Below are 13,878 nucleotides of genomic sequence, written 5' to 3' on the forward strand. Positions count from 1 at the left end.
TGAAGGCAGAGAGGCAGGGAATATGAATAGAGCAGGAAATACCTCTGGACCCTCTGACCAATTTGCCTTTCTTTTGCTGCTCAGTTCCCTGAAGGAGCAGCTGGAGAAAGCCACTGAGGAGGAGGAAGCTCGGATGAAAGAGGAGGAGGGTCAGAGGCTCTCCTGGCTCCGAGCCCAGGTCCAGTCTAGTGCAGAAGCAGATGAGGAGCGAATCAGGTGAGTACACACTGGGAGGCGTGCAGCCCCACGAAGGTGACACTCCAGAGCCTGTCCCCATCCTGTTCTTTCTGCCCAGAGCCGAGCAGGAGGTATCCCTGCAGAGGCTAAGAGAAGAGTTTGAGGCCCTACAAAAGGCTGAGAGGGCCAGCTTGGAACAGAAAAGCAGGTGGACGCTTGAACAACTCAGGGAAGAGCTAGAGGCTTCGGAGGAGACAGCACGGGCTGCCTTGAAGACCGAGAAGGAAGAGGCTTTGTGGCAACTGAGGGAGCAGCTGGAAGGGGAGAGGAAAGAAGTGAGCAAGTCAAATGGGGATCTCAATCTGTTGTGATTCTGGGCTGTCTGGGGAGGGACTGAGGCAGAGGAAGAAGAAGGGCACGCCTCAAATGAGCGAGTGAGTGTCAAGGTGGGGTACCAGGCACAGTGGTATCACATGCAGGCAGGCAGGCCTGGGAAACGAGCAGACTGGGTCCATTATTCTTTGTAAACCTGACTCAGCTCTTTGCGGGGGCTGGCCCTGGTCTCCTTGGCCTGGCAGAAGATGCAGCAGGTGTCCAGAGGCCCTCCAGGGTCCGGCTGGACTGGCAGTGACAGCTGGGTATTATCAGTGGCAGGGAGTCATCAGAGGCTTTCGGGGGAAATGTCCTGTGGTTTGGGAAGGTTTCACAACTGACAGAATATCAGCCAGACCAGACAACTTGACTTGAGATGAGGGCTTCCTGTCCTTGTCCCTGTCCCTGAGCTGTCGCTCAGAGGCTTTTGTCTCCCTGCTTTTCTCTCCAGTCTTAGAATGAGAGAGCAGCATCTTGGAAGGGGCTTTCTCCTCTGTCCTTACCTGTCCCTTCAGTCTGATGATCTAACTCCAGGGTAGACACCAATGTGCCAGGCAGGCCATATAGAAATTTCTTTTCCTTTGGTGAGCAGTGAGTGTTACCTGTTAGACATGGAAAAACTGCAGCAAGGTGACGGGGTGTCATTGTCTGCAGGTGTTTAGAGAGAACATGCAGTGCTCCAGCCTCCCTGGCTTGGTCTTATTCACAGCCACATCATCCTTTCCATGGCTAACCCAGAGGCCAGGCATGGGAATGGGACCTGAGGCCTGCTGGAATGGCCCTCTGCTCCAGCCTTCATGTTGTCCTTTTGCCAGTTGCAGTCCCTGAGGGACTGAGCTATTTCAAATGAACAGCAGCATACTGTGATTTCTCTTAGTCCCTCATTTGGAGGAGGTTGGGGTGGTCTTCCTGACTTTGCCTTCCTATGGTCATTGTCTGGCTAGCTTCCTCACAGGTCCTTTGTTGCTCCCCAGGCAGTGGCAGCGCTGGAGAAGGAGCACAGTGCTGAGCTGGAGAGGCTCTGTTCCTCACTGAAGGCCAAGCACAGGGAGGTGAGACAGGGCTGAGAGGGCAGCCCACTCACCCCGGGACTCCTTCATGCTGGTCATCAGATGAACATCTTATCTCTGGCCACTAGGGCGCAAACCTCCCTCTCCTTCCAGGCCCCTGGGATTGGTGTGGGGGTCCTGAGTGCGGGTCCCCACATGGTGGCTCTACCATGTCCCTGAGTATCACATGGCACCTCCTCAGGTGGTCTCCAGCCTCCAGAAGAAGATAGAGGAAGCTGAGCAGAAAGAGGCAGCCCAGCTTCAAGAAAACCTTGTGTGGGCAGAGCAGAGAGCACACCAGAAGGCTCACCAGGTGATTGAGTATGAGCAGGAGGTAAGTTCTGGTTGGTGTTGCAGGCTGCATGGTGGTCTGGTTGACCATCCTGTCTCGAGTGGCCCCCACTTTGTTTGCATGGCTCAGCAGGGGTTGGCACTTGGGTTCTATTTCTTCACCTCGCTTGCTGCAGGGCCAGGTCTTCCTGTCCCTAGGACCTGGCATTGTGCTTATGGGGAAGCTGTGTTGGGGAGGTGTGTGTGAGGTATGTGTGTGGTGTGGATGGGGACTTTGGGAGGTGCCCCGGCGCTGCCCATCTCAGTCCTGCATGCTGCATTCCTGCTGTGCATCCTGTAGCTCAGCAGCCTCCTGCGAGAGAAGCGCCAGGAGGTGGAAAGGGAGCATGAGAGAAAGCTGGACAAGATGAAGGAAGAGCACTGGCAAGCCATGACTGAGGCCCGAGAGCGGTATGAAGCCGAGGTAGTTCGACTGCATCCCTCCCCCCTCCCCCTGCCTTCCCAGCCAGCTGTGTGTGGGGGAAGCAACCACCTGTGGTCAGGGATTATGGGGGGCTTTCCTCCCTGGCGCCCTTCATGGCAGGCTGCTGCTCTCAGTCAGGCTACGCTCTCTAATGAAATAGTATCTGACGTACTGAGCTTGCACTGTGTGCCCTGCGCTGTGCTAAGCTCTTTACTATCTCCACCCTTTGAGACCTTGAAACAGCCTTGGGAAGTGTGTGTTGTCATTATCTCAATTTTAAAAAAGAGGACTCTCAGTCTTGGAGAGTTCAAGTCACTTTCCCCAGATCCACTAATTAGCAAGGGAGTCAGGGTTCCAGCACAGCTGTCCAACTCCAAAGCCCTCAGTTTTAGTCATTCCAACAGCAGGCCACCAGGGCTAATGGAAATTTCAGGAAGCCAAGAAATAAACTGGTAAGAACTAAACAATATTTAGATATTATTGGCCCATCTTCATCTTTGGCCTTGAGGTGGGAATGTTCAGTTACTTGAGTGGTCACTAGCTGGCTTGGCTTGCTCATGTTGGGGGTGGATAGGTAGGGACCTTAGACCACAGCTGGGCCTGCGGGGGACTTTTAGGCTCCTGCTCCAGTAGCTGGAATCCATACCCCAGATTACAGTCCTCTGGGGCAGACATTGTAGTCCCACGATGAAATTTAGCCTCCTGCCTTCCCAAGGCAATTCTGACCTTGCTGAGGACTAGTGATAATTGATGAATGAATTTTCTTCCCTTAAAGAGGAAACGTTGTACACAGAGCCAGGAAGGGGATTCCTCCATGGTGTCTGACCAACATCTGCTTCGTTTGCTGGTGTCAGGGGGGCTGGGACTGAGAGCTGGCCTTGGGGTGCAGGTAGTGACCCCAACTGTACCTGCCTGAGGCTGAAGAGGTGGAGGAGACTGATTTGGGAAGTACCAGGAGCCCCGCAGGTTCCTACCCACAGTTCCTCATGCCTTTACAGGAGAGGAAGCAGCGGGCTGACCTTCTGGGGCACCTGACTGCAGAGCTGGAGCGGCTTCAGAGAGCCCATGAGCGAGAACTGGAGATTGTGAGGCAGGAGCAGGAGCAGCAGCTCCAGCACCTGCAGCACCGGCACCGGGACCAGGTTGAGGCCTGGGTGGGGCCCACTGGTACACATCTGTGCAGGGTGGGAAAGTGCTGAGAGTCAGAAGCTACCACAGCAGGATGGAGCTACAACAGCTTTGGGGTGTGGGGGGGTTCTTTCTCTGCCCATATTTTCTTTTTTAAGACAGGATCTTGCTGTGTGTAGTTAAGGCTGGCTTTGAACTCACTGTGTAGCCCAGGCTGGCCTTGAGCTTGTGGTGATCCTCCTGCCTCAGCCTTCTAAGTGCTGGGATTACACCACCACACTCAGCTGTCTCTCTGCCCATACTGAAGCTTGGGGCCTCTTTACTCCTTTGTTTTCTGGGCCAGGGAAAATGTCTAGGATTAGGAGGGGAGGTTATCCCCGTTAGGCTTGGGGTTGGCACATCTGTCTCTGCTTGTCCCCACTGAAAGACAAGGTGTGGTCCATTCCTGGGAGGTGGCATGGGGTCACAGGGAGGAAGCCAGCCTGAGCCCTGCCCAGAGGCTGTAGTGTGGTATGGTGGTTTCTGGAACCCCCTCCTCCCTCAGCTAATGCTTTACACCCTTTCCACACTTACATCCTCTCTCCGCTATACTCCTGGACAGGAAAGGAAACTCCAAGACTTAGAGGTGGAACTTGAAACCAGAACTAAAGATATCAAGGCCAGAATGGCTCAGCTAGATATCCAGGTGAGGGGATTGGGAAGGAGGATAGATCTACAGGGGCCCTAGAGGGGCCATGAGGTCCCCTTCTCCAGAGCAGGGTGGGCCCTACCCCTCAACCCCTCATATCTGGGGTCTGCAGTCAGCCCAAGGGCTCATATCCCCCCCAACCCCCAGGAGGAGACTGTGTGGAAGGAGAAGCAGCAGCTGCTTGATGTACAGAGGCAGGTTGCTCTGGAGAGTGAGGTTGGTCTGTCTCTCTTGTTCTCCCTCCTTTGTTTTTTCTTCACCCTCTCCAGGCCCCCTGCTGTGTCCAGGGCACTGTGGACCCCACTGTGGACCCTGACTCAGGAGCCTCAGGGTGTGGGCTGTGTAGGAGGCTAGGAGCATTCAGACCTCTGACCCCAGAGACAGTGGCTTCAGAGTCGCTGACTTCCCTGCTCATGTCTTTTCTGGCTTCCCTGCTCATGTCTTTTCTGGCTTCCTTACTCTCAAGGGCTGCCTGTACCCTGCCTTTGCCTTCTCCCTACTGTGTCTCTGGGTGCTTCTATCTTTCCTTCCACCTCCAGGAAGCTACAGCCACCCATCAGCACCTGGAAGAGGCAAAGAAGGAGCACACCCACATGGTGGAGTCGAAGTGGCAGCTCCGAAGGACTCTGGATGAGCTCCAGGCCCGCAAGGTGGAGCTGGAGTCCGAAGTGGATCTGCTGCAGGCGCAGAGTCAGAGGCTGCAGAGACGCATCAGGTGGTGTGGGCACCCTGCACCTGGCCACCTGGCCAGCTCCCTCCCTCCCTCTGACCACTGCTGCTCTCAGGCCCCATCTCATCAGGGCCCAGTTGATAGGGAGAGGTGGAGGGCCCAACTTGGAGGCCAGGCAGAAGGATGTGTGTCTGCTCCATTTTGTAGGGAGTAGCATGTTGAGGCTGTGAAGAGCAGGATCCTTGGTTCTACTGTTTATGTCTCAGCCCTGCTGGGGACTTTGACGTGAACAAGGGCATGGAAATGGTCTTGACAGTGTGCTGCCTGGCCTGGTCATGATGTGACCCTGCCTCACATCCCCACCTCCCTGTCCCTTCCCTACCACAGCAGCCTGGAGGCTGAAGCTCAGAGGAAACAGAACATTTTAAAAGAGCTGGCGGTTCAGGAAAACAATTCGTCCACACATTTTGAGCCGGATATCCACATTGAGGACCTGAAGAAATCATTTGGGACAGTGAGCTGGGGCCAGGATAGGGGGGAGCAGCAGGAGGGTGGCCATCAGGAGGGGGGCCTGGCTCTGCTGTGTTTGGGACCTGGCCTCCTTTTCTTAGACCCGGCCTCCGGCCATCTCCACTAGTCAAGTGGTACCTATAAGTGAAGAGTGCCTGGCAGCTGGCAGAGCCCTTTCCTTGTCCAGCCACTGGGAAGAGCTTCAGGATCTCTTAAGCCTGCAGGGTGTTAGCTTTTGCCACACTCAGTGGGTCTTTTCTATCATATGTTCATAGACCCAAACCCAAGAGATAGCCTCCCGTTTCTCCCAGAGCAAGGAGGAGACCATCTTGTCCGCAGACAGGTGAGTTTCTACATTCTGCTTTATTCCAGGTTGAGGGCACCATGAAGGGGTGAGTGAGAGCCTGTGTCACAGAGCTGAGGTGACAGTGACTACCACTGGGTCTTGGTTTCTGGGGGAGGCTCAGAGACGTCCAGAAGCAGCCCACTGTGACCCTTGACATGGCATGCTGGCGTCTGCTGACCTCTGGTTGAGGATCAGACTGCTGTGAGTGTCCAGCCATCAGCTCGCAGGCTCCAGGCACATTCCTTTGAGAATCAGGGTAGAGGGACTATTAGTCCTATGTGCCACAAGCTGTAGGTGTTTAACAGTGGTGCCCTGCACACAGCCCAGCTGCCTCTCAGCAGCTCCTGCGGGTACTCAGGGTGGTATTTGCTGAGTAAGTAGCCATGGGTCCCAGAGCAGGGTCCTTAAAGTCTTGTCTTTGCTTCTCCACTTCCCTTGCCTGCCTGTCCTCCTGTAGCATGCAGCACTACCTCTCTGTCGAAGGGATGGCTGTCCGTAGTGCCAAGGAGTTCCTGGTGCGGCAGACACGCTCCATGAGGAAGCGGCAGACAGCTCTGAAAGTTGCCCAGCAGCACTGGCGCCATGAGCTGGCCAGTGCCCAGGAGGAAGCTGATGACCCACTGGGCAGCACGGTCCTAGAAGATGTGCGAAAGAACCTGGAGGAGGTCAGAGCCTGGAGGAAAACTGCCAGCCCTGTATCAGGAGGCCTAGAGTACCAGTGGAATCTTTGCCTTAGGCTCTCCTTAGCTGATCATCCTGGGGATTCAAGGGGAAAGGCCACTTGGGCCCTGGGGCCACTCATATTTACATGGCAACACAGCATGTGCAAACAAATGCCTTCTCCAATAGTAAATTATTTGAACGTCATGTCAACTGTATATGTAACGTGCAAGGTAGTACAGATTGAAAATCCTTTCAACTAGTAAAGACTATGCAAGTATTCTAGAATCTGAGAAACTCCAAAATGGGAAGCACTTTTGTTTCCAAGCATTTTGGATAGGAGATGCCCTGTATTATTACTCTCATTTTCTAGGTGAAGAGTAGGACTAAGGTTTAAAAATTTTCAAGTCCAGTGCTCTGCTTTTCCAATCTGTAACAATAAGGACTGAATCTGTAAATGGAAATCTTTTGGACATACTCAGCTTAAAGACTGAGTTACTTCTCTGGTTGGCCTCTCTGATAGTTTAATTTGTGGTGATAAAGATTGTTAGCTGGTGTTACAGATCTTTGCACCTGTTGGGGTCCTGGCAGGGTGGGCTCTCTTGGATCATACCCAGGCCTTCTAATTCGGATGGTACAAGAACATTTGAGGGTGCTTAGCCCTGCAGTCCCTCCACCTGGCTTCCCAGGGGTGTGTACATGCTTCCTCCAGGGCCTTCTTACTGCCCTCCTTACTCCCCCAAAGGACTAAGGTGGTGACTATGATGGTGATAAACACTTGGAGCAGTGATGAGAGTGACAGTAACCATTTGAGAATTTACTAGGTGTGGGTGTGGTATTAAGCATATCACATACTCTGTCTCACTTAATTCTTTCAACCTGATGAGGGTAGTATTTCTTTTTCTCAGATGAGTAACCAGACTGAGCAGTAATTTGTTCAAGACCACTCAGCCAGCACATGATAGAGCCAGGGCTCTAGCATCTGTGTGGTTAGTCATTTTTCCTCCCCTTCCTTCCTGGCTGCAGGAAACCAGGCACTTGGATGAGATGAAGTCAGCCATGCAGAAAGGCCACGACCTGCTGAAGAAGAAAGAGGAGAGGCTGAACCAGCTGGAGTCCTCTCTTCAGGAAGAGGTGTCTCCTGTGGCCCCATAGCCTAGTGTGGAGAGCCCTCTCTCTTTAGTCCCCGGGATTGGATTGGGTTCCTTGGTCCTGGATTAGGAGAAGCTAGGTCTCTAGGACCCAGGATTGGGTGTTGGCTGTGGGCTTCTGGCTGGTGAAAATGACCATGGCTCTTGCTGTTTTTCAAACATGTCTGTGGGTTTAGATGGTTGTGAGTAGCCCTGGAGCCTCTTGTGAAGGGTCAAAGAAGGGGAATGGCCTCTGCCTTTCCCTGTCCCGGTTCCTGAAGAGAGATGTGACTAGCATTTGAGAGTAGACATGGGTCACAGGTGTCCTTCCTTTCCCTGGGGCCATGTAGACTTTGCCTTGCATTCCAGGGGCTTGGATGTGGCATCAGCAAAGCTCAGGTGGAGAAATACTAGGGACAGCGTGTAGGAGAGAACAGTGGGGTCCATCCAGTCCTGATGGCCCAGTTGCCTACATATCTGGCAGTAGGGTTCTCTCAGCTCACCTCCTCCTGAGCCAGCCCATATGGTATGCCTCTCTCAGGTGCCTGGCAGAGCTCTGGGCCCCAGAAAAGCCAAACACCAAGGCCTCAGTTCCACTCATCACAGGGGCAGTGAGGTAGAAAGCACACAGGAAGGGAGAGTACTAATGGCTGCTTCCACCCATCAGGCCTCAGATGAGGACACTCTGAGAGGGGGCCCTGCCAAGAAGGTGGTGACCTTTGACCTCAGTGACACAGAAGACCTAAGCAGTGAAAGTTCCATATCCCACCCCTTGCCTTATGGTGAGTGGTAGCAACAGCAGGGAAAGGAGGGAGGGAGTGGTGAGGTGAAGCCCACAGTGTCTGAAGAGGGATGAATGTTGAGGGCCCAGTGACAGTCCCCTTCCCTCAGCCTGTGGGGTAGGTGGGTGTAAGTTGGCGTCTGGACTAGGTGCTTGGTAAATGGTGGGGAGGAGTGAAGCCCATCTGGGTCTGCAGTACCCAGTGCCAAAAGGGTCACGGATGTCTTCTGAGTGCTGCCGAGGGTCCCTGAAGCCTTTTCTCCCCTAGGCCTCCAGGGAGGCCATCCATGTTCTGCTACTCTGGCCGGTGGGTGAGCAGAAGGCCCTCCTTTCCTTCCCTCCAGGTCCTGGGCCTCTGTCTGGAACACAGAAGCCCTGCTGTTCTCTGTCCCTGTCACGAGGCTGAGGGGTAGCCAGTGGGGGGCTGCAGTGCCAGCTGTGTCTGGAATGTTCCAGATCCTTGAGGTTGGGTTCTTCCCCACCAGCTTCACCAGCCCTTGAAGCTTGATCCTACCTGTTTCCTTTCAGTCAGTCCAACCCCAAGTCCCGGCTTCCCCAACAAGATCCATTACCTGAGCAGCTCCCTGCAGCGGATCAGCAGCGAGCTGAATGGTGTCCTCAGCGTGCTGGGCAGCCTCAGCACTCAGCCACCGCTGCCGCTCTTTACCTCCTCGCCATCCTCTAAGAGCTCCTCCATCCCTGTCTACTCCTCCCTGAACAAGGTCTCAGCCTCATCCCCTGTGGCGTCCATGTCTACCCAGTGGGCCTGGGACCCGGGGCTGGGCCCCAGGCTCTCCTCTGCTGTGGCTCAAACAGTGGATGACTTCCTGCTAGAGAAGTGGCGCAAGTATTTTCCCTGTAAGCCTCCCTTTGGCCCTGGGCTGAGCCTTCCTGCCTTCTTCCTCTTCCTTCCTTCTCTTCTACCCTCTTTTCCTTTTTGTCTTTTTATTTTGCCTACCTCTTTCCCCTGCCCCCTACTTTGGTCCTTTGGCTCTGTCTGTGGATCCCTGGTGAAGCTCTTGCTGGTGGTCCTGCAGCTGGAGGCTCTGTGGTCAGGATGGCTTCCACGGAGCCTGGCCTGCTGGGGCCTTTATTCTGGGTTCTAGAGTTGAGCAGAACCTAAAAGGTTATCATTGTCATTGTCATAATGACTACCATCTTGTGCAATCATTATGGGCCAGGCATTATATATATATACATATGTATATATTTTTTTCCCCCATTTACTCCATATAATAATTCCTATGGTGGTAATTATTTATCCCCATTTTACAGTTGAGTGAGCTGAGATGCAGTGAGGTTAAGTAATATGCTTCAGGGTATCCAGCGAATGAGTTTTGACCCCAGGTTTGACAGTGGGTTTTGACTCCATGTCTCAGACATAAGATTCTGCTTATGATTCCTTGACTGTTCAGCTTCCCCTTTCCTTTGGGCCTGTTGGCCTTCTTGGTGTCATAGCCATGCTGAGGAATGTGAGAAGCCATAAGACATAGTCATTTGAGCAAAAATACATAAAAAAGAGATAAAAAAACCCCCTCTTCTTTCTGCCCCAGACCCCAGTTTTTTTCTCAACTCAAATTGAAAAATAAGTTAAGTTTTAGGGATAAAATAAAATAGAATGGTTCCTGTCTGTCATCTGTCTGTCACCTCCAGCCACTGAAATTTTCCCTGCTTTTGTGTTCATTCTGGGGGCCTGCCTTCCATCTATTTCTGGGGAGGCAGGAGGTGCTGGTGAGCAGGGAGGGGGCTGCTGGGAACTGGGTCTGGCTCAGCTAACTCACTGCTGTCTCTGAACTTTTGCCCCCACTCTTCTAGCTGGCATCCCCTTACTCAGCAGCTGCCCTGCCCCCGTGGAGAACAGGCTGGGCTATACGTCTGCCAGGTAAGCCTGATTGGGTTTGGTGGGACAGTCAAACTGCTTGCTGTGCCCCTGTGGGTAGGTAGCACCTCTGAGAGGAGCAGACCTCATAGTCCTGTTGCCCCAGGCTGTCAGGCAGGTCCCCAGTCCACAGAGCTGCCCTTGCCTTGCCTAAGTCTGAGATACCCCTCAACAGCTGGGGAAAAGTCATGTCCTTACTGCTGAGGTTGGGATGGGGTTGTTGGGGCTGGGCTTACCTAGCCAGCTCCATGAGAAATCAGCCCATGGAGGGGGCATGCATCCTGTCCTGTTCTGTGGCCCTTCTGGCCCTGGAATTTGGAGTTTGGCCTTTGTCTTTGCTATTGAACTCTTTCTTTGTCTGGTTCCTACATCTCTCTTCTTCTGAGTCTTGCTGAGCAACATCTGGAGTGAGAGGGACACCCCGTAGGGGTGACAGACTGGGCAATTATTTAAACCTGCTATTAATTTCCCATTCATCTTATTCCTTGCCAAATGTCCCCCACCCCCCCTCCACCCCAAGCCCCAACATCTCTTTAGGCCAACTTGGGAGCTGAGGCCCAGCAGTATTTGAGCTGACAGAGGAAAGCTTCTTGCCAATGAGATTGGCTGGAATAGGCAGATGTGGGAGCTCAGAATGGATGTCATTAGCAAACACCCAGGAGCAGGTGGAGGGCAGCTATCACCTTCCCCTTTAGACACTGATGCTTGTCTTTCTGGAGGGGCAGTTTTGAGTTGCTCGAGAGATCCTAAAAGACTGAAGCTGGTACAGAGAGGAAGAGGGAGGAGGTGGCATGATGGCCTCCAGTTGGCTCTGCTACACATCCCCCTTCCCAGCACTTGGCCCACTCTTGTCCTCTTCCCACACCCTCCTTCTCTTCCTCCTTTCTAGTGAGCAGCTCCGCCTCCTGCAGCGGCCTCATTCCCGAGTCCTGGAGGTGGGCAGCACCAGCATCCAGGGCATGATGGAGGTCAACCGCAAGTGGCTAGACCGTTTCAAGAATGACCCCAAAGTGTATCCTTTTAGCGGGCCCCCAAGCCCCATTCCCCGCTGTAGCAGCTGACTGGGTGAGCTCGGCTGCTGGACCTGTGCTTTACCTTTGACCCCCCCCCCCCTTTTTTTTTTTTTTTAGTACTGGGGATTGAACTCGGGACCTTGTGCCTGTGAGGCAGGTCATGGAACCACTGAGCTAAATCCCTGGCCCCTCTTTGACCCCCTCTTGACTTCCACCTGGATATGCTTGGCTGCCCAGAATTTTCCTTCACCTCGTGACCAGACCTCTCTTCTCTTCGGTGCCCAAGGCAACAGCCACTTCAAACCTGCTGCAGCTGGGCCTGGATGAGAACAACAGACTGAATGTGTATCGCTTTTGAGCCCCAAGATGGGCTTGGCAACTAGCTCCTCCCCAGACCAAGTGCCTGAGCAGCTGCCTGCACTTTATTCCGACAGAGCACGTTCCTGTCCTCTGCTGCGCCCCACTCAGGACTTAGAGGAACCATGAGGGTCTGGAGATGGGTGGAAAGGCTGCGATGATGGAAAGAGTCAGCCACACTCTCTGTGACCGAGAACCTGATGTCGGACTGCAGTGTATGGACTTACATGAGCTCATTCGTGGACTTGGCAGCACTGAGGAGATGTGGCCATTGAGGAGCCTCAGGGATATGGGCACCTTTGGGAGGAAGGGTGGCATTCATAGAGTTGCCTTGTAGGCCAAAGGAATCCCTCTGGAGTGGGATTGGTCCTGGGGACCATCAGGGCCCTGCTGGGCTTCACTCCCCAGGACAAAGCCTCCCAGTATGTTTGTGCCCTGGGACCCGGCTCTTCTGGGCCAGCATCTATCTCTGAGACCTCAGCCTTACTGAGATCACATCCTTTCTTTTTTCTTCTTGAATGTCTCCTCTCGGGGGTGTTCCACCTTTCCTTTTGATTGTCTCAGGACTGGGCTCAGCTGTGCAGAGCCCGGCTGGAAGTTGGAGGCTGGCCCCAAGACATTTGGCTTCTTCCCCTCTGCCAGCACTGTGCTTTCCTCAGGGCTGTTGGGAGCACCCTCCCCACCCTAACCCTCCCCTCCCCAGGGCTCCTCTCAGCTAGTATCTCAGGTCTCTCGCCCACTTTTCCAGGAAGCCAGAAGCCACAGGAAAGGATGGATGGCTTCTGGCTCTCATCACAGTTTTTCTCTTCCCGGAACACCTTGGGCGCAGTCATGGGCCTGTTTCCATCTACCTTTTCCACTTGCACCACCCCTGTCTGATCCCAGAGCTTGGAATGAGGGCTGGGGTAATGCCTGGCATTGGCAGGGAGTGGTGTTGTACTAGGTGGAGCTGCCACTCTGCTGGCACAGCTTCCTGAAGACCCACTGTCCTTATGGGGCTGCAGGGAATGTTCTCAGACATGTTCTGTCTGTTGTTTCAACAAAATGCCCCATTTAAAAAATCTTGATAATTATGGGGTTGCCCCTGCTACCCCAACCCTTAGAAACCAACTCTCACCGTCCCACCACTCATTTGTTTGCCATAGAAAAAGACCTGAAGATCTAGTGGCTTTTTTACTCTCTCTGATATTTTCTAGGCAGCACACAGAAAAAGTCTTTTGTTGTTTGGCTCAGTCTGTGTGCTTTGGGAATAGCTCATGTGATACGACCAACTCTGGTGACAGTCCTGTTTTCTGCACCAATTAAATCTTTGCAGATCCATTTTCTACAAGGCAGTCATGTGGATATGTCTCCTCTTTGGAGGCTTTCGCCTCCTTTGTCCTGAGAAGAAGGGAGGAAGGGAAAATTAATATTCACAGAACACTTTCCTGAGTATCTGATTTAATCACAACAATGTAGATACTGATTTAGATATTTTCTGCTCCATTCTTATGGATGAGGGGAAATCAAGGGTCAGAGACTGTTAAGTGTTTGGGGCCCAAGTAAAGTATAGAATCCCACCTCTGTCCCTGCTACCCCAGAGCACCCTCATCCACTTAGGTGCCCCCCCCCCCCAGTAGTGTGAGCAGCCTATAGAAACTTGTAGTCTTGAATTTGTAGCAACAGAATTGCTAAGATAACCAACTGAGGTGGCCGTGTTTCATGGATTTACATACAAAAATCAACACAAAGACAAAACCTACAAAAGAACTCAGCCCAGTATCCATGCCACTTTCTAGGAAAGAAGGAATATAACATTTGTTGAAAGCCTTTGTGGGCCAGGTGCTGTGTGTGTGTGTGTATGTGTGTGTGTGTGAGTGTTTGAGCCAGGGTCTCCCTGTGCAGTTCAGGCTGGCCTTGAACTCACTATGTAGCCCAGGCTCGCCTCAAACTCACAGCGATCTTCCTGCCTCAGCTTCTACAGGGCTGGGATTATAGGTGTGCACCACCATGGTCAGCTTTTGCATGCGTTCTTGCTTGTATGAAGTTGGTATTCTCATTTTATAAATGAGGAAATTTAGTCTCAGAGAAGTTAAATCACAGTAGCTCAAGGTCACACAGCTAAGAGCCCAGGAATTGACTCCAGACCCATGTCTCTGAAAGCCGAGTTCTGTTGCTCTTGGTCCCGTGTTGACATCTTTCATCTTCCTCCTGCCTCACAGCTCAGTCCTGGGCAGCTTAGTCCGAAGATCTGGGTTCCAGGCAGGGAGTGGCTTCTAGCTGGGGGAGCAAAATCTTCCTGAGACAAAAGTTTGTTTTTTTTAAAAATAAATTTTATTTTATCCTATTTCTCCCCTCAAGCCCCCTCCCCTCCCTATGTACAGA

General features: G+C 52.9%; 1 protein-coding gene across 4 annotated transcripts in view; it reads left to right on the forward strand.

The window, feature by feature from the left end:
- Window positions 1–12,848, forward strand: part of Cep164 (centrosomal protein 164) — a 72,387-nt gene extending 59,539 nt beyond the window's left edge. For 2 of the 4 annotated variants that reach the window (XM_013076588.3, XM_013076592.3), the window contains 18 exons: window positions 85–216; window positions 296–512; window positions 1,524–1,601; window positions 1,801–1,932; window positions 2,230–2,352; window positions 3,351–3,494; window positions 4,082–4,165; window positions 4,316–4,384; window positions 4,708–4,883; window positions 5,226–5,352; window positions 5,624–5,691; window positions 6,152–6,359; window positions 7,381–7,488; window positions 8,152–8,266; window positions 8,794–9,123; window positions 10,081–10,147; window positions 11,034–11,156; window positions 11,419–12,848. In XM_013076588.3, coding sequence (XP_012932042.2) covers window positions 85–216; window positions 296–512; window positions 1,524–1,601; window positions 1,801–1,932; window positions 2,230–2,352; window positions 3,351–3,494; window positions 4,082–4,165; window positions 4,316–4,384; window positions 4,708–4,883; window positions 5,226–5,352; window positions 5,624–5,691; window positions 6,152–6,359; window positions 7,381–7,488; window positions 8,152–8,266; window positions 8,794–9,123; window positions 10,081–10,147; window positions 11,034–11,156; window positions 11,419–11,515 — 2,398 coding nt within the window. In that variant the 3' untranslated portion in view covers window positions 11,516–12,848. The remainder of the gene's footprint in view (window positions 1–84; window positions 217–295; window positions 513–1,523; window positions 1,602–1,800; window positions 1,933–2,229; window positions 2,353–3,350; window positions 3,495–4,081; window positions 4,166–4,315; window positions 4,385–4,707; window positions 4,884–5,225; window positions 5,353–5,623; window positions 5,692–6,151; window positions 6,360–7,380; window positions 7,489–8,151; window positions 8,267–8,793; window positions 9,124–10,080; window positions 10,148–11,033; window positions 11,157–11,418) is intronic. The other 2 variants (XM_013076589.3, XM_021237836.2) reach the window with 2 other exon arrangements.
- The last annotated feature ends 1,030 nt before the right edge of the window (window positions 12,849–13,878 follow it).

Source organism: Heterocephalus glaber, unplaced genomic scaffold (assembly GCF_053883595.1).
Source record: "Heterocephalus glaber isolate CG9 unplaced genomic scaffold, H.glaber_assembly_v1.0 deba00001429, whole genome shotgun sequence".
In the NCBI taxonomy this organism is placed as follows: domain Eukaryota; kingdom Metazoa; phylum Chordata; class Mammalia; order Rodentia; family Bathyergidae; genus Heterocephalus; species Heterocephalus glaber.